This window comes from Vipera berus (genome assembly GCF_964194415.1).
Source record: "Vipera berus genome assembly, chromosome: 9".
Lineage (NCBI taxonomy): Eukaryota > Metazoa > Chordata > Lepidosauria > Squamata > Viperidae > Vipera > Vipera berus.
In genome coordinates, this window is record NC_138212.1 from 7,488,645 (window position 1) to 7,509,877 (window position 21,233).

The 21,233-nt window shown below is 43.8% G+C and overlaps 2 protein-coding genes and 1 long non-coding RNA gene across 3 annotated transcripts; 2 read left to right on the top strand and 1 right to left on the bottom strand.

Annotated features, from left to right (window-relative positions):
• The first annotated feature begins 2,462 nt into the window (after positions 1-2,462).
• On the top strand, positions 2,463-7,864 carry PMIS2 (PMIS2 transmembrane protein). Its single transcript, XM_081335130.1, has 3 exons — positions 2,463-3,013; positions 5,675-6,000; positions 7,565-7,864. Exons 1-2 carry the CDS (start codon positions 2,690-2,692, stop codon positions 5,828-5,830), a joined length of 480 nt encoding a protein of 159 aa, XP_081191256.1. The 5' UTR covers positions 2,463-2,689; the 3' UTR covers positions 5,831-6,000; positions 7,565-7,864.
• Positions 3,007-5,234, bottom strand: LOC308672316. The gene is made up of 3 exons (XR_014027390.1): positions 4,294-5,234; positions 3,806-3,861; positions 3,007-3,237 (listed from the first exon to the last, which is right to left on the bottom strand). It is a non-coding gene; the product is annotated as an uncharacterized lncRNA (long non-coding RNA).
• A 6,973-nt stretch (positions 7,865-14,837) lies between the features above and the next one.
• On the top strand, positions 14,838-20,665 carry LOC308672003 (proline-rich transmembrane protein 1-like). The gene is made up of 2 exons (XM_081334538.1): positions 14,838-15,615; positions 19,581-20,665. Exons 1-2 carry the CDS (start codon positions 15,316-15,318, stop codon positions 19,776-19,778), a joined length of 498 nt encoding a protein of 165 aa, XP_081190664.1. The 5' UTR covers positions 14,838-15,315; the 3' UTR covers positions 19,779-20,665.
• Positions 20,666-21,233: the final 568 nt, after the last annotated feature.

The following is a 21,233-nucleotide window of genomic DNA, read 5'->3' on the forward strand; positions in this document are numbered from 1 at the left end:
CTTCACAGCTAACAACAACAAGACAAGAAACAATGGATGGAAACTAACCAAGGAGAGAATCAACCTGGAATTAAGAAGAAACTTCCTAACAGTGAGAACAATTAACCAGTGGAGCAGCTTGCCTTTAAAAGTTGTGGGTGCTTCACCACTGGAGCACCCCCGACCTTCGCTCCTTCCGGCGGGATCTAAAAACTTATTTATTTCAGCAATCCGGCCTGGTTTGATGGGTTAGGGGTTGGGGTTTTAACATGGTTTTTAATTACTGTATATATCGGGCATAATATTTAATTGTTTTTTAACTTTTGTATTTTGTTTTTAATATTTATTTATTTATTTATTTATTTATTTATTTATTTATTTGTTTTTATAAACCGCCCTTCTCCCGAGGGACTCGGGGCGGTGTACAGAGTAAGGTAGGTATACAGATTGAACAATAGTGAAAAACAACAGTAAAAACAAACTGGGACCCCAATTAGAGCTATCAGGCCAGGCCGGACTGCTGGAACAGGTAAGTTTTTAAGTCGCGCCGGAAGGTGCGGAGGTCGGGGGCCATCCGGATTTCGGTTGGCAAGCAGTTCCAGAGTGCTGGCGCACCCACTGAGAATGCCCTCCCCCTGGGGGCCACCAGCCGACATTCCTTGAGCGGTGGCACCCTGAGGAGGCCCTCTCTGTGGGAGCGCACAGGACGGTGGGGTGCAGACATTGGCAGAAGGTGCTCCCGTAGGTAGTCCGGACCCATGCCATGTAGGGCTTTGTATGTCATTGTTAGCACCTTGAACTTCACACGGAAGGCAACCGGAAGCCAGTGCAGCGCACGGAGGAGAGGTGTGATATGGGAGTATCGGGAGGCTCCCAAGAGTGTCCGTGCCGCTGCACTTTGCACCAGTTGAAGCTTCCGAGTGGATCTCAAGGGCAGCCCCATGTAGAGAGCATTACAGTAGTCTAGGCGAGAGGTCACAAGGGCATGGGTGACTGTACGTAAGGCATCCAGGTCCAGATAAGGCCGTAGTTGGCGTAGTTGGTCGGATTCGGATCGACTGGATCTCCAACGGCTCTCTAGACCCCGTCTCCGGCGCTTCATCTCCCGGAGCTCCATGGTGAACCATGGGGCTCGCTGGGATCTGCGCCGGGTCAGAGGCCGCAAGGGTACAACTCGGTCCAGAGCCTCCGTGGCTGCCTTTTCCCAGGCTTCCACTAAGGCATCCGCCGCTCTGAGTCCTTCGGGAGAAGGGCGGTACAAAAATTTAATAAATATAAATATAAATAAAGAAGATATTGGACAGCTACTTGTCTCGAATCATATAGGGTCTCCTGCTTAAGCAGATGGTTGGACTAGAAGACCTCCAAGGTCCCTTCCAGCTCTATTCTGATTGACTGAGTAAATAACTCTAATCATGGTGGTGGGTCTTCAGAAGAAAGGCATTTTAAAAGAAAGGAGTTGTGGATAACCTGTTCAGAGCCCTTATGGTAGGGACAGTTGTAGATTCAGTGGTGGGATTCAGATATGTGGACAACCGGTTCTCTGCATGGATGCCACTTTCAGAAGTCCATTCTGGGCCTGGGCCACAAAACATTAGCTACCGGTTCTGCCGAACTGGTGCGAACTGGCTGGATCCCACCACTGTCTAGATTCCATTCCATCCACTCACCCACCCATTTCAAATGGGCTCAAGTAGTACTGCCAATAGAATGTCTGAATCCATCCAGGTCAGGGGTGTCAAACTCAATTTCATTGAGGGCCGCATCAGCATTGTGGTTGCCCTCAGGGGGCCGGGTGGGTGTGGCATGGGTGGGCGTGGCCTACTGGGTGGGCGTGGCTAGAGTGCTTATGGCCTACTGGGTGGGCGTGGCCAGCTCTACATCATTGGCATCAAGGGTGCCTATGGGGCCCTGGGCAGGAGTGGGACAGATCTGAGGGTCTCTGGCAGGAGGAGGGTCTCTGGGCCAGGGCCAAGGCAGTGGGGGCCGTTCCCTCATTGTTTCCAGGATGGCTTCGCGGGCCGCATGAAACCACTCCGCGGGCCGGATCCGGCCCCCGGGCCTTGTGTTTGACATGTCTGATCCAGGTTCTCCTTCCAAATTCCAGCATGAGAACTACTTAAAAACAGACTCTCCTTTTATAACAGTGCTATGTGAAGCACATGGAAAGAGGGAGCGAGAATGTGTATATGTGCGTGCATCCTTGCTCCTTGCAATAAAGATTGGCTTAAATATTTATACCTACGTCTGGAAAGCTCTCATGGCAATGAATTAATTTGTGTTGTGTAGATAAGCAAAAGGACAGGCCTGGCAGGCAAGCAGAACCTTAAAAGGCGAAGAATAAAACTCTTCTAAACTTTCCCCTTTAAGTGTCAGCAGGCAAAGTTTAGTTACTTATTATCTAGTCATCTGTTGGGCTTGAACATTGAAAAATTGTGCTGCTCAAGGCAGAGGGATCCATTCACATGCCAGAAAAGCAGGAAGGGGGTTGATGCTGTAATTGATATAGAGAGATAGCAATAAGATCCACCAGAAGAGGCCACTGGGCAGAAGGAGGAAGCCAAGAAGGGTGGAGAAAGTACAAGAGGAGGGAGAGGAAAATCAGATTCAGCCTGCAATACATCAGAAACAGACATAAGGAAGAATTAGTACTGGACAAAAGTGAAGTGACTCCATCTGAAGCCTGCGAAGCAGCCGAAAAGCCAGCAACATGAGCAACCCACAATACCAAACCTTCAGCAGTGATCAACCTGCCTGTCCAAATCCACCCTTCTACTCAGAAAAAGATCCCATCAAAGAATCGGACCCTGCTGGGTCAGCACTTCCCACGGGCCAAGGAGCAGCTGCCCCAATGCTTCCTTCCTATGGCTTGCCTGGCCCAGCCTACTATCCACCGATCCTTCAGCCCCAGCAGATGGTCCTGATCACCCCAGTCTACCCCTCCAATGAACCGGATTACTTGGCCTACTCCATCTTCACCATGCTCTTTTGCTGCTTACCTTTGGGAATCGCCGCCTTGGTTTTCTCGATACAGGTAAGGATTTGAGAAGATAAGATGAGTAGGATGCAGTAATAAATTGCAAGGGAGGATGGGGAAAGACCTGGCCCTTTCATTGTTGGTTTTCAAAGCCACTTTAGAGCAACTTCTTTCTCTTCTTCTTCCAAGATTTTAGGAGGGCAGTTATTCGGCTCAAGTCCCTCCAGTTTTTTTGGCAGCACTTTTGGAAGTGGCTTCTTCCTAAGGACAAGAGAAAGGGACTGGCCCCAAGTCACCCAATTTGACTTCATGCCGAAAGTAGCACTAGAACTTAGACTTCTGGTTTTCTTGCTCAGCTCATTTAACCCCAAACTGGCTTACATCAGAACATCTCAACATCTCTTAGGATGAAGTGTTGTATTTTATGACTTATGATGAATGTATTTCATGTTGTTTATGATCATGATTATCACTATTACTTTTATGTACACTGAGAGCTTATGCACCGGAGACAAATTCCTTGTGTGTCCAGCCACACTTGGCCAATAAAGAATTCTATTCTATTCTATTCTATTCTATTCTATTCTATTCTATTCTATTCTATTCTATTCTATTCTATTCTATTCTATTCTATTCTATTCTATTCTATTCTATTCTATTCTGCTGTACTCTACTCTACTCTACTCTACTCTATTCTAATTCTACTGTACTCTACTCTACTTTACTCTGTTCTATTCTATTCTATTCTATTCTATTCTATTCTATTCTATTCTATTCTATTCTATTCTATTCTATTCTATTCTATTCTATTCTCTCAAATCACTGAGATTTCAGATTTCTCCAACTCACCCTTTATACTTCAGGTACATGTTCAAGGGGGAGGAAATTCCGCACAATTTCAAAGCCTGGAGCAAGGGAAAACAGAGAATTCATATGGGCTATGGTTGCAGAGACAGCAAGATAAAAAATAATAATAATAAGGTTTTCGTTTAATGCAGCACGAGCACAAAAATCTGTGGCTAAAGCAGTTTCACAACTGTTTAGCGGGCTTCTGCTTTATATCTATTTCCAAGATTTATATTCCTGCAGTCTTCAAGTGGAGGGGCAGACAAGGGATAAATCTAGAAATACAAGTTTGCAAGGCCAGCTTTTGTTTGTGCGTCATGATATTATAGGCATGTAGGGAAGAGAAGAAGGCTGTACCATCATGTCACACACTCATTTTATCATTTAATAGCCTGCCTTTCATACAGGAGCTCAAAGGCACTTACACATCACTCATTTCTCTTCTTTTTTCCCCCCACCTCTTGAGATTGTCCCAAAACTCAGTGACTTACTTCCATAGCTGACTGGGAACTCCAAGCTGGGTCTTTTTAATTTCACAAATAGCTGATTTATGTTGTCCTCACTTTGGGGTACACAGATACTCCTCGACTTAGTACCACAATTCAGCCCAACATTTCTGTTGCTAAGCGAGACAGTTGTTAGGTGAATTTTCCTCCATTTTGCATTTCTTGCCACGGTTGTTAAGTTTAATCACTGCAGTTGTTAAGTTAGTAACCCAGTTGTTAAGTGAATCTGGCTTCCCCATTGACTTTGCTTGTCAGAAGGTTGCAAAAGGGGATCCCATGGCCCCGGGATGCTGCAACCGTCATAAATATGAGTTTGAGTGCCATTGTAATTTTGAACAGTCACTAAATGAACTGTTGTAAGTAGAGGACTACCTGTAATTTATTTTTTTCATGCCACCTCTTGATCTCATAGCGAAGTGCTACCCCCACACTCTCTCTCTCTTGCTCTCTCTTCCTCTTTCTTTCTCTCTCTTTTTTCTCTTTCTCTTTCTCTCTCTTTCTTTCTTTTTCTTTCTCTCTCTTTCTCTCTCTCTTTCCCTTTCTCTCTCTCTCTCTCTCTCTTTCTCTTTTTCTTTCATTTTTTTCTTTAACATTTTTCTTGGTATTTTAATACTGGCTTATCCTATTCTCATCATCAAGAATTTGGATCACATATTAAAAACACACAAGAAAACAACTAGTATCCATGCCTGCTGTCCCACGTCTTTTGGGCAGTCATACGGATTGAGTCTGACAAAAGCAGAAGAGAAAGTAGCAGAAAGAGAAGGCCAAACATAGCAGCAAAGATTAGTAAAAGGGTGTTGATTCTCCTTTCCCATGTCAAAATAAAATGCTGAAGTTGGCACTAATATCTGGGACGAGCAGGGAACTAAAATGCTAATAGTTAACAATAAGGTAAAGGTAAAGGTTCCCCTGCACATGCGTGCTAGTCGTTTCCAACTCTAGGAGCCGATGCTCATCTCCGTTTCAAAGCTGAAGAGCCAGCGCTTGTCTGAGGACGTCTCCGTGGTCATGTGGCCAGCATGACTAGACACCAAAGGCGCATGGAACGCTGTTAGTTAACAATGAATGTCTATAAACCAGTGTCAACAAACAGAGAAGTATGAATTTGGAAAAATCCTGTTCTCATCCCCTGGTCAGCATATATGGCGAAGGTTGAGTCTGTCCTATCATAGCCTACATAGCTGGGTTGCTGATCAATGTTTGTTGATTGAGATAAAGAAGTTCTTAACTGTCCAGTGCAAGGACTTCTGTTCTGAAACCACTCGGCACTATCTATTCCTGTAAACAGAAAATAATCTCCAGCTTAAAAGGGGCTTTTTTTCCCCTCTTCACTAATCCCTTGCGTCATTCTCCCTCTCTCTAGACTCGGGATGCCAACCACTCTGGAAACATCATGGCTGCGCAGCGAAGTTCCAAGTTGGCACGCAACTTTTCCCACGCAGCCCTCGGTTTTGGCATCGTCATCTTGATTATCAACATTGTCATTCTGGTGTTCGTGTATCAGTCTGTGAGATCCTGAAGGGTTGTCTCTTCTCTTTCTGGAGATACAAAACAGAGGCCAAAAGCTTGAAAATCATCTGCACTGGGCAACTGCATCAAAAGATACCGCAGCTTGTTCACACCTAAGTGAAAAACACAGGATTACTTTGCTCTTTACTACCGTCACCAGCTATAGAATGAGGATTTGAGGTTCTAGCAGCTAGGTTTGTACATGATGAGTGATAAGCTTTAGACCTCCCCTGATAAGCATAGTCCGACTTTACAAAGCACCTACTGAAGCAAGGGAAAGGGGGTGTCAAGTGGCGAGGATCAAATGGGATATAACATGCCTGTAAGCTGTCCTGTTGTCATCATCAGAATTGAACTATCACTCTCCTTGGAATCACTGAAAGGGTTGCGATCAGCTCCTTTCTACTGTTCCTCCTCCCATCAGCTGACCATCTTCTCATTTCCACTTGTTAGACTATTCCGTACATTTCAGTAATGAAGACAACAGATCATTTGTTTGTAGTCTTTCGGTCATTCAGTTGTTTCTGAAATTTCATGACCTTCAGGGGACATTCTTTGGCCAGGATTGTCTACAACAGACATGTCAAACACAAGGCCTGGGGGCCAGATCCGGCCCACAAAGTGGTTTCCTGTGGCCCGCGAAGCCATCCTGGAAACAGTGAGGGAACGGCCCCCACTGCCTTGGCCCTGGCCCAGAGACCCTCCTTCTGCCAGAGACCCTCAGATCTGTCCCACTCCTGCCCAGGCCCCCCTAGGCACCCTTGATGCGAACAATGTAGAGCTGGCCACGCCCACCCAGTAGGCCATAAGCACTCTAGCCACGCCCACCCAGTAGGCCACGCCCACCCTGGCCATTACCCACCCGGCCCCCTGAGGGCAACCGCAATGCTGATGCGGCCCTCAATGAAATTGAGTTTGACACCCCTGGTCTACAAGGAACCACTGAGGCCTTGTAAGTACCTTCCCATGTCATCAGAGATGGTTTCGACCTACCTCGGATACAATGCTTTCCATTGTCCTGGTTTTTGGGTTTTTGTTTTTGTACATATAGCTTGTGATTTTTCCAAACACCAGGGCCTTCTCCAGTTATTCTTACTTTTGCATTATACATTCCAAATTTTAAATTCTGGATCAGTGCTTTCCAGACTTCACTGGGTGTTTTTTCCCCCCTTCATCTAATATAGGTCACTGAGAACACCCCAATTCTGATGTTACAGATTGTTAATCAAGCCCCTTCCCTTCAATTATGAATCACCCAGCAGGTTTTTTCTCTGCTCCCTGGTTCTGCAACAATCTCCTCTGCCTGTTTTCAGAATCTAGTGTGGGAAGTCAGCCCCCCAGAGAAGGAAATATTAAAACGGCAGAAAAGTATATTTCCTCAAAGGATCTTAAAGAGGCAGAAAAGCATGCCCAGTTTTTCTTAATAGCCCCAAGTCTCCCTCCCCCAAGCAGAAACCAGCTCTGTAGAAATGCAGATGTGATAATCCATTCAGGAAGGTTGAAGCTAGAAGATTAAGAAGACAAAGGCACCTAAAATCTACATACCCCACACCCAAACTCTAATACAGGACATAATAGGATTAACCCACCGATGCCAAAGGGCACACCCAAGACTCAGGTCAGAATACATGACACAGGGAATACAAAGCTTCACACAGGCACAGGAAACAACTCCAAACAAAAGCCCCAGAGGGTAGAAAAACCCACTCCCTACATGTTCTCTCTCTCTCTCTCTTTCTTACAGAGCCATCTTTCTCTCTGGCTGTCCTCTTCAATAAACTGCAACCTTCTTTCTAAAGCAGTCGCCATGTTGTTTATTCCCGGCTTGGACTGAACCATGATGAAGACTTTTCCTTCAATACAAGAAAGCATCTGAATACACCTTTTTAGAGTCCCGTACGCAAGAGGAATACATCTGACAGGGGTGATCATCAAATATGGTTCATGGTTTTCTTGAAACGGTTTTTGCTCACCTCTTGGGAACAGAACAGTGGGATTAACATCTGAGGGCTGAAATAAATACTGTATGATGAAAATAAAGAAATGGCTCACATAACCCCCATCGTCCCTTTTATTTGTAATAATTAAAGGATAGTATTGTCCAGTAATTTAGATAGAGATTGATGGAAGAATGATATTCCATCTGCTTACTTCCAACTCTTTCCTGCTACATATTTTTTCCCCATAAACTTTAATTTCCCGCCCAAACACATGAGCAAGAATTTGCTCTGGCTAGCAACTGTCCCTCTGGGGAGAATCTGCTGGAAGTGAAATGGCCTTCTTAAGTCCAGCCAGCATTTTGGATGGAATTCATATTAATCTCAACAACTTAAATGTGAGTGTATATTCTGTTAGTTCCTTCTACTCCTATGGTAGAAGGAGCTAATAGAACAAGCCATGGGTCCTACCTCTATACTCTCAACGGGGATGTGGGACTAACTGAGCAATTTGTAGATTGCTTTGGGAGCATGTTAGCTGGGAAATTCTGGGACTTGAAGTTCAGACATCTTAAAGTTGCCAAGTTTTTTTTAAAAAAAAAAACACAACCCTGCATTAAAGGATCCCTTTCACCCCTTTTATGGAATTTTCTGGCTGAATTCAACAGTCTAAGCTAAACAGGTCTGAACTAATCAACTTTTATTTGCAGTCTCAAACCAAAACAAACTAAAATATTACATGTTTAAAACTGAAGCAAATTGCGCAATAAAACATAGCTACCCCCAAGTAGAATACTACGTAGCTATTTAACTAATTAGTCACTTAGCTCAGGGCTTTTCAACCTTTTCACCTTTTGTACCACTTTTAGGATATGGCAACATCTGGTTACCACCAGTCGCCTAGCAAGGTGTCAAAAACCTGATGACACACACACACACACACACACACGCAAAAAGGAAAAAAGTGATGAAGTACAAGTAGTCCTCGACTTACAACAGTTCGCTTAGTGGCTGTTTGAAGTTACAATGGCACTGAAAAAAGTGCCCCCCAAGCCACAGCAAGACACCTGCCTGCCCACCCGGCAGTGCTCTTCCTCTTGTCTGAGGTTTTCATTGTTATGAGCATTTCTGTTGAGGATTGGCAGAGGGGCTGGGGTAGGGAGGTGTTTGATTTTTATTTCCTCCCCCCCATCTGCTGGGTGGTTGCAGCAGGTTTTGGTCACTTCACATGATCCTGGGACACTGTGACCATCATAAATATGAATCAGTTGCCAAGAATCTGAATGTAAATCACAAGACCCTGGAGGTGCTGCAACATTCCAGCTGATCGGCGCTTCTTCTGGGCTCAGAAGCGCCGAGATCAGCACCGAGCTCCAGCTGGAGCCTGTGCTGATCCTGGCGCTTACACTGAGCCCTGACAGCCCTGCAGCTCCAGCCATCTCTTGCTCAGGCTTGTGCGGTGCTGCCACTGATTCACCTCATTCCCCTCCCTTGCTACCGCTACCACTTTTCTAGGATGGTCGCGTACCACTTGCCAGGTGCCAATGTACCACAGGTGGTACCCATATCACTGGTTGAAAAGCCTTGACTTAGCTTATTGCTTGTGAGTTTTGCATGTTCATAATGCAGCTTTGCCCACTGTGCATGTTAATTCAATGGTCCTTGAACTTAAAAATTCATCCATGTGCCCAAGGAACGTCTTAACTCAGGGGTCTTCAAATCTGGCCCTTTTATGACTTGTGGACTTCAGCTCCCAGAATTCCTCAGGCAGTGTGCTTGGCTGAGAAATTATGGAAGTTGAAGTCCACAAGTCATAAAAGGGCCAGGTTTGAAGACCCCTGTCTTAACTAGTATAACAGAATTGTCCTAGAACAGTAAAGCAAATATCACATAGCACTGGCTATCATTTCATGGTGAAATTTATTATGGTAATAATTACCATCCTGTTCCGCTGAGGATGTTACCTAGCCTGGTAATGAAATGTTCAGAAACCAACCCACAGGCTCGGAGAACAAACCTCCATCCGAGTTACAGATATTAGCCCCTATCGCAAATTACCATCCTATCCTATTGCCACTTATAAAGCAGGGAGAGTCTGTACTACTAAAGAAGGACATTGCTCACTTCTAAACTTCGTGACCTGCTGAGGACCTGGCTTAGTATTTTAATATTCTCCTGCATGGCCCAGGTCTCAAATATGAGCTGAGTTAAAGGAAAACACAATTTCAGAAAAGTTCAGTGGCTGTTGGTTGCCCTTTTCCAGACATGCTCCAGTCTGTCAATGTCCTTCCTAAAATACATGCCCGAAATCAAACCTGATATTCTAGGTCTGATCTGCCAGTCCAACCGAGAGAGGAATGACCGGTTACCTGGAGTTGTTACGGTTGATCTAGCCTAGGGTTGCATTTGCTCTTTTTGAAACCAGACCTTGGCTCATGACCAGTTTGTAAACTGTTTTCATTAGATTCAATAAAAATAATCACCAGCTACGTAGCTGAGACCTCACAACAGTTGCATATTGTCAGTTGTATATTCTAGGAGCTGCACGCACACACAACGTTTACCAAGATTTATTCATGATAACCTTAGGCAAAGTATGGTGTACTTTTGAGGCAGGCCATAAAGATTTTACTGTATTTACCTGGGCTCCAAGATCACTGCAGATGGGGACTGTAGCCAAGAAATTAAAAGACGCTTGCTCCTTGGGAGGAAAGCCAAGACAAATCTAGACAGCACATTAAAAAGCAGAGACATCACCCTGTCAACAAAAGTGCCTATAGTCAAGGCTATGGTCTTCCCAGTTGCAATGTATGGCAGTGAAAGTTGGACCATAAGAAAGGCTGAGCGCCAAAGAATTGAAGCCTTTGAACTATGGTGCTGGAGAAGACTCCTGCGAGTTCCTTGGACTGCAAGGCGATCAAACCGGTCAGTCCTAGAGGAGATCAACCCTGACTGCTCTTTAGAAGGCCAGATCCTGAAGTTGAAACTCAAATACTTTGGCCACCTAATGAGAAGGAAGGACTCACTGGAGAAGAGCCTAATGCTGGGAAAGGTTGAGGGCAAGAGAAGAAGGGGACGACAGAGAATGAGGTGGCTGGTTGGAGTCACTGAAGCAGTAGGTGTGAGCTTAAATGGACTCCAGAAGATGGTAGAGGACAGGAAGGCCTGGAGGAACATTGTCCATAGGGTCGCGGTGGGTCGGACACGACTTCGCAGCTAACAACAACAATAAAGAAAGATACAAAGAATACATAAAAATGCTGCGTGACATAAAAGTAGGACATAAAAGTGAGGCACAAAGAAAACGTGTGTATTAGTTAGAAAAGAACAAGGAAATGGAGAATGCCAAACCACAAGTTCAACTGCCTGTCACACCTCATAGGCCAGCACAGAGTTCAGTTACAGCTAACCATATATGTCTCGCTTGTAGCTAACCACAAACATGGTGCAGGAAACGTAGACGCTTAGCAAGACACCTGTGAACCTTTGCCAGAGAAATGGTTGCAAGACATTTAGCTATAATTTAGCATCGCTAAGGGGGGCTAGGGATGAGCTGGAAGGGGCCTAGAACGCACGTAACCAATCAGAGCTCTTAAGTTACATTTCCATGTTTCGCTACTTTTGGAGACTATATATGTACTTGCTTTTCCCTGAAAACGTGTTCAGACATTGATATTGCTTTTTGCTCTGAACCTTTTGCGCAAAATAAAACAAACTTCTTTTGATTCCGGGGTCTGAGTCTCTTGATTCTGCAACATTTAAGTGAACTACAAACCCAGAATATATAATTCAGTTTATTCTGCAAGCACAAGGAATGGGTTAATGGAATGACTCTTAGTTTCCCATTTAACACTCTTATCTTCCATTATCATGGTGTCTTTTCAATTTCAGGTAATCATTAAAAATAATAAGGAAACATAAAAAGCTTTTTTGTATCAGAAGGGCAAGTTACTCAGCTAGCAAGCGATGTGGGTAAACAATTTAGCACCCACTGGCTTCTTCATAAAAGTACTGAAGCCAGTCCCTGTTTTGAATACAGAACATAGATTCATAGGGGACCTCAGAGGTCTTCTAGTCCAAAACCTGTGCCATCCCAGAACATCTTCCCAGAATATTTTTTTTACAGTTTCCCAGTTCACGCTGCTTGTTCTCATGGAGAAAAACGGAGGAAAGACACTTTAAGCAACGTTAGAACATCGGCTGAGAGTTCATACAATCTCAGCATAATAAAAATAATAAATTTGTTAATGACCCCCAGAGGTCATCTAGTTCTAACCCATGTTAGATTCACTTCAGCATTTTTAACAGGTGAACATCCAGCTTCTGTTGGGAAATCCCCAGCAAAGGAGAAATCATGCAGTTTGTTCCGTTAACGAATGTTTATACACTTCATACGTTCCTTTAGATGACTGATTTGAATTTCCTTTTTTTTCCCTGCAACTTTCACTAATTGGTTCTGGCACTTCTCCCAGGATAATAAAGAACAAATCCATTTCCTGTGCGAGATTTTCAGAAATTGGAAAATTCTTCCTGTAGCTCTCCATAACATGCCCCCACACCCACCCACCCCCCGCAACTGAGCACCAGAAACTAAATAGCTGCTAATGTATTGCATATAGTCATCTACACTCCAAAGAGCTATGAGTTCAATTCCCACTAAAGCAGTGATGGCGAACCTTTTAGACACTGTGTGCCCCAAAACCACCATGCCCACCCACCCCCGCTCTGCCCCCCACTCCACCCCCCAACCCACCCACCCACAGGGTCACCTACCACCCACAGCCCACCACAGCAGATTGCCCAGGTGGCCCTGCAGCACCACGGCGACCATGCCCTCTGCCCACACCCCACAGCATCAACTGCACAGTGGAACAACCTGCCTCCAGAAGTTGTGAATGCTCCAACACTGGAAGTTTTTAAGAAGAGACTGGACAGCCATTTGCCTGAAATGGTATGGTGCTGGAGAAGACTCCTGTGAGTCCCTTGGACTGCAAGGTGATCAAAACGGTCAGTCTTAGAGGAGATCAACCCTGACTGCTCTTTAGAAGGCCAGATCCTGAAGTTGAAACTCAAATACTTTGGCCACCTAATGAGAAGGAAGGACTCACTGGAGAAGAGACTCATGCTGGGAAAGGTGGAGGGCAAGAGAAGAAGGGGACGACAGAGAACGAGGTGGTTGGATGGAGTCACTGAAGCAGTAGGCGTGAGCTTAAATGGACTCCAGAAGATGGTAGAAGACAGGAAGGCTTGGAGGAACGTTGTCCATAGTGTCGCGATGGGTCGGACATGACTTCGCAGCTAACAACAACAGGCAACCTTGGCTCTTTTATGACTCGTGGACTTCAACTCCCAGACCTCCTGAGCTAGCTGTTACTCTTGTAACCCATCTTTTTACTGTTTTATGAAGAAAAACACCCTAACCTACTTTGCCAAAGGTGCTGCTGCTTCCCAAGTAAAATGCCTTCCCCCCAATAGTTGCATGACTGTATTTTGGGCACTCAACAATCCACCCACATTTACAGCTGTTTGTAGTGTCTTGCTGTCACATGATTGCCATTTACAAAGGGTTTTTGTTTCGGGGGGGGGTGTTTTTTGCCAGAAACTAGCGTTTACTTCCAATTTACTTCAGTTTCTGGCAAGAAAATTGGCCCATGGCAAACAAAGGGTTTGCTTAATGACAATGGAGTTCACTTAACGATCTCTGCAAAACAAGACCGAACAATTGGTTTGGTCATAGGATAGCCTGCTTCACAATCATCACGACTTACAACTGTAATTGCCAAGCTCAGTTATACCGTGGTCATAAGTTTAGGACTACCTTTATACACCTCTACAGGTATTTCTTCGACATACCACAGTTCATTTAGTGACTGTTCATGGGATCAAAATTCAGATGCTTGAATTTATGATGGTCCCGGGGTCATGTGATCCCCTTTTGTGACCTTCTGACAAGCAAAGTCAATGGGGAAGCCAGATTCACAGTAACAACCGGGCTACTAATTTATCAACTGCAGTGATTCACTTAAAAACGGTGGCAAGAAAACATGGGGCAAAACTCACTTTACAAATGTCTCACTTAACAACAGAAATTTTGGGCACAGTTGTGCTCGTACGTCAAGGGCTACCTGTATTAATAGGCAGGCCTACCTTGTAAGACAATTGCAGGAGATACATGTCCATTGTTTAGAGCAGAGGTCTTCACAATGGCCCTTTTATGGCTTGTGGACTTCAAATCCCAGAATTCCTCAGCCAGCCATGCTGGGAGTTGAAGTCCACAAGTCTTGGAGAGACTCCTGTCTATGAGCATACATAGAGCAGGGATCTTCAAACTTGGCCCTTTTATGACTTATGGACTTCAACTCCCAGAATTCCTCAGCCAGGCCATAAGTCATAAAAGGGCCAAGTTTGAAGACCCCTGGCTTAGATGAAACTTTCTGCAATGACATTGTTATATGTTTGGTGACAGGTTTTTTTTGTTTTGTTTTGTTTTTTCACCAGTAAGTGGGGGGGCAATAAATCCAGCCAGTGTGGAAACGATTTATTTATTTATTTATTTTATTGTATTTATATACCGCCCTTTCCCGAAGGACTCAGGGCGGTTTACAGGGTGATTAAAACAAAAAATACAAAAGTTAAAAACAATTAAACAATTATATCAATCCCTGAACAAATAAAAACCCCAATTAAAATTAAAATTAAAATTCTCAGCCTGGGCCAGAGAGCTCGAAGAGCCAGGTCTTCAGGTCCCGGCGGAATGAACGGAGGTCGGGGGCAGTCCTCAGCTCCACTGGCAGCTTATTTAGCAGTAAATAAGATGGTGGAGGGAAAACACTGACCCTAGAAATAAATGTAAGGGATGTCCAAAACCTATCTCTATTTTCAGTTGTGAAGCAGTAGGTCTCTTTGATAGGAGGAGCTTCTCTAACTACCCTTACTGAGAAAATATATATATATATATAATTGAGTAACTGAATTTACATCATCTGCTGCTAGGGAAATATCCGTTCTTTGCTAGTGCTGCCCCACCCAGTCCAGCTTCATCCCTGTTTATTCATTGCCACATTTCCCAACACCAGACAAATCTCATTCTAAGAGAAGAAGGAACTGTTACTTCTGTGGGCAGGGCAATTTCTATCATAAAGTAACCACTTATCAGAAACAGACCTCCAGACGAGACAAGTTTCAGTCGGTGAGAGCACTAGCAAAGCAAGAAGAGTGTGGATTGAAAGTGCAACCAAGAAAAGAAAGAAAGAAAGAAAGAAAGAAAGAAAGAAAGAAAGAAAGAAAGAAAGAAAGAAAGAAAGAAGGAAGGAAGGAAGGAAGAAAGAAAGAAAGAAAGAAAGAAAGAAAGAAAGAAAGAAAGAAAGAAAGAAAGAAAGAAAGAAAGAAAGAAAGAAAGAAAGAAAGAAAGAAAGAAAGAAAAAAGAAAGAAAGAAAGATCAGCCGGACTTGGGGGAGCCTCTGAAAAAAAGAAGAAGAAGAAGAGTGCTGAGAAGCGAGACAAGACAGGTCATTGCAGAACTTCAAGGAAAGAAAGGAGAGGAGACCAGGTTGCAAGATGAGCAATCCAGAGAAGACAGCTGAAATGAATGAGCCCCTTCAACCTGGGTATCAGCCTGATCCGATGAAATCAGCTATCAATCCACCACCTCCAATGTATGCGCCATCTCCCTCTATGCCATACCAGTACCAAGCTTACTCTGCGCCTCCTGGAGCCATACCTGTCCAGCCTCAACAGACCATCTTCATCGCAAATGTCCAAACTGCCAATGAACCAGATTATTTGGGCTACTCCATCTTCACCCTCCTTTGCTGCTGCCTCCCCTTGGGCATTGCTGCCTTGATTTTCTCGATAAGGGTAAGTTTCAATGAGAGAGAGAAAGAGAGAGGGGGGGGACAGAGACAGAGAGGCAGGGAGAGAGGCAGAGAGAGAGAGAGAGAGAGAGAGAGAGAGAGAGAGAGAGAGAGAGAGAGAGAGAGAGAGAGAGAGAGAATGGTCAATGCTAGATTAGTCTTCATAAGAGGTAAAAGAGCCCGCACTTGTTGCAGCAAAGTGTGAAGCAGGGACAGGACTATAGAAGAGGGAGTAAAAGGAAAGAGAGCAAGAAAAAAAAGGAATAAAGTCTGTTAAGGGTTTGTTAACACAAGTCCTTACTCAGAGAACAAATACAGTTCAAAGAAGGAAAGCTAGCATTGCAGAGATAAGAGCTCCTTTCAAAGAGCTATCAGGGTTACTGATTTGCCTTAATTGATTATTGTTGAAGTACTATAGAATTATTTATCGCAAGCAGAAGCATGGATGAATGTGATGAAGCGTGCAAGTGGTTTTCAATTTGCGACCACAATTGGGATCAGAATTTACTTTCCTAAGCAAGGGCGGCAGAGGGGTTAGGTTTGGGGTTAAGTGAGTCACACCTGATTTTATTACCTTTTTGGCCACAGTTATTAAGCGAATCACTCACGTTATCGAGCAAATCATACAAATCCAGCTTCCTCCATTGATTTTGTTGGAAGCCAGCTGGGAAGGGGGCAAACAGTGATTGCGAGACCCCAGGACGCATCAGGCATCACAAATACATGCCGATTGTCAAGCACCTGAATTTTGATTCCCTTAACTATGGGATTGCCGTGACCGTCATAAGTGCGAGGTATGGTTGTACTTCACTTTTTTTCCAGTCCCATTGCAACTTGAAACGATCTTTAAGTGAACGATTGTAAGTCGAAGACCCCCTGTAACGGAATTATGACTCCTTCTAGCAAACATGTTGCTGTTATGGGCCTTACCCTATTTTTTTTTAAGTGTTTCAGATACCAAACTATTGTGGGTGGGGTTTTATTTTTATTTTTTTAAGATAAAGGGATGCATCGGAGAAGTGCATTAAACCTCCCAGAAATTTAGTTTGGCGATTTGAACATTAGCTGAAGTAAGTTATAAAAAATCATAATGCTACTTTCGTAGTCTGCTATTGAATGCCTGCAGGTTGGAAGGCCACCAGGAAAGTGCCACAGCTTGCAATAGAACTGATGGCTTGCCTTTCCTATAGCAGCCGAAGGGACAGAACCCTAAAAAGAAGTTTTTCTCATAATAGCATCACAGTGAAGAGATGTCGACGGACACTCCCCAGAGACACCCAATCCAGTATTTTCTGTTCTTCCAGCAGAGATATACAGGCAGGCACCAAATCACCTAGTGAGTTTCCATGGCTGATTATGGATTCAGCATGGGCTTTCATGGTGTTTCTCCAATAACATAATTATATTTTATGTATCTTTTGTATTTTCCTTCCTTCCTTCCTTCCTTCCTTCCTTCCTTCCTTCCTTCCTTCCTTCCTTTCTTTCTTTCTTTCTTTCTTTCTTTCTTTCTTTCTTTCTTTCTTTCTTCTATCCTGTTCAGGATAGCTTAAAAGATGGCAAGAGAAAAGCACAGTGAAAATGATCAGTGTAACCAAACTATACAAAAAAAAAATCAAGCACCAAGACAGTCCTAGTCCACAATCTGCTCCAAGTGTGAACCAAACATTGTAAAATGCAAGCAAGGCAGGCAGCCCACTGCACTTAGGACACATTATGCTATAGGAACAGGGCTGCCAAGAAGATTCTCCCCTACTCCTTTGTGTGAGGTGGGGACTCCCAACTGCCCCACTCAGAATGTCGATACAGAATGTAGATACAGAATGAGCGAAACAAAAGAGACAAACTTGTCAATACATACAGTAGGTACTGAGCTACATAGAGTTTTATAGGCTAAACCACCCCCTTGAATTGGCTCCCAATGTCTGTTTGCAACCAAAGAGCAACAAAGAACAAGTGTGGCATTGTTACTGTACTTATTCTTGATAATAGCTGGGCTACTGCATTTTGCACCAAAGACACAAAGTCCAAGTCCTTTTGAAGGGCAGTCCCATTGAATATGGGTACTGTTCTATCCCAGCCTACGTGAATCCTTGTTATGCTCACATAGAGAAAGCCCTCTTCCAAGAAACAGGCAGGAACAAACCAACCCCTTTGATTCTCACAGACCTGAGTCAATGTCCAAGGCAAACAAACACAGTCCACAGAAACTCGACCCTCAACACGAACGGTTGCCTTCAGCAACCAGCACCTCCAACACCTTCCCTTTTATAATTCAGCCAGGGCATGGCTTCCTAATGCCTTCTCCTTTGCCTTTGGAGCCACCCCATTGCATTCCTCTGAGCTACTCGCTTCTCTTGCCTGTGCTTTCGTGCATCCTGGATTTGTCCCAACTGTTCTTCATCACTATCCAACTCAGGCTCCCAGCACAGCTGTGTCTCAGCCTGAGCGCGAGTAGAGGGGCCAGGCTCCTCGTCCAACTGTAAGTCTTGGAGCTCCTCAGAGCCTTCCTCTGACTCTAATGTCATTCCAGACCCCTCCTTCTTCATCTGATTCCTCAGACTCAGCTGCCGGATACACTGGCTGGTGAGGAATCACAGCAGGTAGAAGCAGCAGAACTTCATGTAGACAAAATAAAATCATGCAGTCAAGAAGGAAGGAAGGGAGGGAGGGAGGGAGGGAGGGAGGGAGGGAGGGAGAGAGAGAGAGAGAGAGAGAGAGAGAGAGAGAGAGAGAGAGAGAGAGAGAGAGAGAGGAGTGGTGGGATTCAAATATGTCAACAACCAATTCTCTGTGTGGATGCCACTTCCAGAAGTCCATTCTGGGCCTGGGTAACAAAAAATTAGCTACCGGTTCTGCCGAAGTGGTGCGAACTGGCTAAATCCCACCACTGCTCATGACTGACAGAGATTGGCAATGGTTTCTAACCTGTTGCCTCAGCCATGTGGTTGAAAGACAGGCAACGACTTGATTTCAACATAACTAGGTCTTGCATTTGATAGCCAGAGTCTTTTTTTTCTCCACTAAATCAGTTCATCTCTCATTGCTGATGATCTGTTTCCAATCCAATTTACACCACCCAAAGTACTGTGCAAACTCTCTACGGGTAGTCCTCGACGTATGACCACAGTTGAGCCCAAATTTTCTGTTGTTAAGTGAGGCAGTTGCTAAGTGAGTTTTGCCCCATTTTAAAACCTTTCTTGCCACAGTTGTTAAGTGTATCACTGTAGTTGATAAGTTAGTGACCTGGTTGTTAAGTGAATCTGGCTTCCCCATTGACTTTGCTTGCCAGAAGATTGCAAAAAAAATATGATCACATGACCTTGGGAAACAGCAACGGTCATAAGCATGAATCAGTTGCCAAGCATCTGAATTTTAATCACAAGATCATGGAGATGCTGCAAGGGTCATATGAAAAATAGTCATAAGTCACTTTTTCAGTGCTGTTGTAACTTTGAAGAGTCACTAAATGAACGGTTGTAAGTCAAGGACCGTCTGTATTCAGTCTGATGAGCTAAATCAATTGGAGTAGTTATCAAAGAGTTTGATTTTTAAAACAGAGTATGGGTCCAAGTGCACCAAGTGGATAAAAAGGGATTCAGCTGAATTAATTTGAGACCCAGGCTGATCTTGTCCTTCTGCAATACGATCAAGGTTTTTGCAAACACACACACAGATAGAGAGAGAATAAATAGTATGTTCACCAGTCTTTTGTTTCACTCTGTATTTAGTGCCTTACTCTTTCTCTTGTTCTTCCTTTGCTTCTTCCTTACATATTTTCTTCTCTTCTTGTTCTTTTTTTCCCCTCCCTCCCTTCTTCCGCCTTCGCACTTGCCATCTTTATTTTAAAAATTATGTTCTCATGCATGTTTTGTCATTTGCCTCTCCTTGCTCTCTCGCATGTCCAGAGTCAATTGATTATAGGGGTATCAATAACTTTTTTCTTACCTCTTTCCTCCCCTCCATCCGCAGACTCAAGGGGCCAATCAACAGGGAGACGTCGCGTCTGCGAGGAAATATTCCAGACTGGCACTGATCTTGGATCACACAGCACTTGGACTGGGGATTGCGTGGATCGTTCTGACCATTATTTTGCTCACTGTGTTCTACACCGTAGCTGCTGCCTCGGTTTCAAGTCAGCAGAACCAGTTTGGGAATTACAACGGCTGAAGCCACCCTATTATCTCAAATGACTTCTGTCCTTAGCACATGGAAGAGAAGTCAGAAATCTAAATTAAAATCATAGTCTTTCAATTAATGTCAATCGTGCAAAACTCTTGGTACAGAAACTAACCATAAGTTGGTCCTTCAGATTTCCCATGTTGTAGGCTAGCTCACGCATGCTTTGTTGACCAGCAAACAGGACCTAAGATCTGCCCCATATTACATTGAAGACAACATTGGGCTGTCTGAAATCCTATTAATCGAGAATTCTGATTGGTATTGGCCCCAGATTGAAATAATAGCTTGGGAAAAAAGTAAATGTATCAGTCTTCAGGCCACATGTGAAGCATGAGTTCATTTGGTGGTGAACACTGCTGATCTTAAAATACATTTAATCAGTTCTAAACCTCATTAATATGAAAGGGATGCAATACACTAGACATGAGAACCGAAGTCACAATTTGTTGGAAACCTACCATAAGGATATTTCTCATATTTTCTCTGAAACAATGTACCGTAAGACATTATCATTACATATAAGACACAGTGTTATCATCAATCAAAAGCGAACACTTTGCTATCCTCATGTAGGTTTCCAAATCCTGACACACATTGACTCCAAATTATAAACTTTAATGTGATCATAGGAATATCCCTGTCTCATCTTTCTGTATAATTGATGTTATGGTCACATTGCTCTTATTGTTGGAAATTATTATGTACTAACCAAATAGCATCTGCCCTTCCTGCAACTTGACAACTTGATTCTGTGTGCTGCACTGATACAATACAAAGCAGGACTTTATGAAATGTATGAAGTGTAATCCTGTGAAGAATGTTTGGTTGAATCTAATGTAAATTTATAAATGAAATAAATGCTAATTTGTGTTCTAGCCCTTACGTGTGGACTTTCAACTCCCAAAATTCCCCAGAGAGGAATGGAAATCAGTAATGTCAAAAATGAAAGGTGGGACAGAAAGATGAATTTGTTAAATGAGCTAAAACAGGAAATTATAATGCATTTTGATCGGGGGCAGAACGAGAGCTTAGTTTAACTGGCTCGCATCTGTTTTATTTATTTTTGTGTGTGCATTTTTTTTTGCCCGATACCAGTAAGGTTTTCATTGGGTCACCAATTGGAAATATCTATTGGGTCCACACATAGCATACACACCCTGCAGAAAATGTTTGAACGTTAAAACAACTGCAAAGTACGGTGACCTTTCCTTGCCTCCTTAAGTAACACCAGCTGCCTGCAATTAGTGCAGGTTCGCATCCCACTAGGCTCAAGGTTGACTCAGCCTTCCGTCCTTCCGAGGTAGGTAAAATGAGGACCCAGATTGTTGGGGGCAATAAGCTGACTTTGTAATAATGCCGCTTGGGGGGGGGGAAAGCCCTAATAAGCAGGCATATACATAGAATGAAGGCTATTGCTAAGCACATTGATTTGTGCTTCTTAGA

Excerpts from the sequence above, each read along its gene's own strand:
- PMIS2 (XM_081335130.1), top strand. The coding sequence starts at position 2,690 with ATGAGCAACCCACAATACCAAACCTTCAGCAGTGATCAACCTGCCTGT. Across the intron at positions 3,014-5,674 it reads CCTTGGTTTTCTCGATACAG|ACTCGGGATGCCAACCACTC; the intron begins GTAAGGATTTGA and ends CCCTCTCTCTAG.
- LOC308672003 (XM_081334538.1), top strand. The coding sequence starts at position 15,316 with ATGAGCAATCCAGAGAAGACAGCTGAAATGAATGAGCCCCTTCAACCT. Across the intron at positions 15,616-19,580 it reads CCTTGATTTTCTCGATAAGG|ACTCAAGGGGCCAATCAACA; the intron begins GTAAGTTTCAAT and ends CTCCATCCGCAG.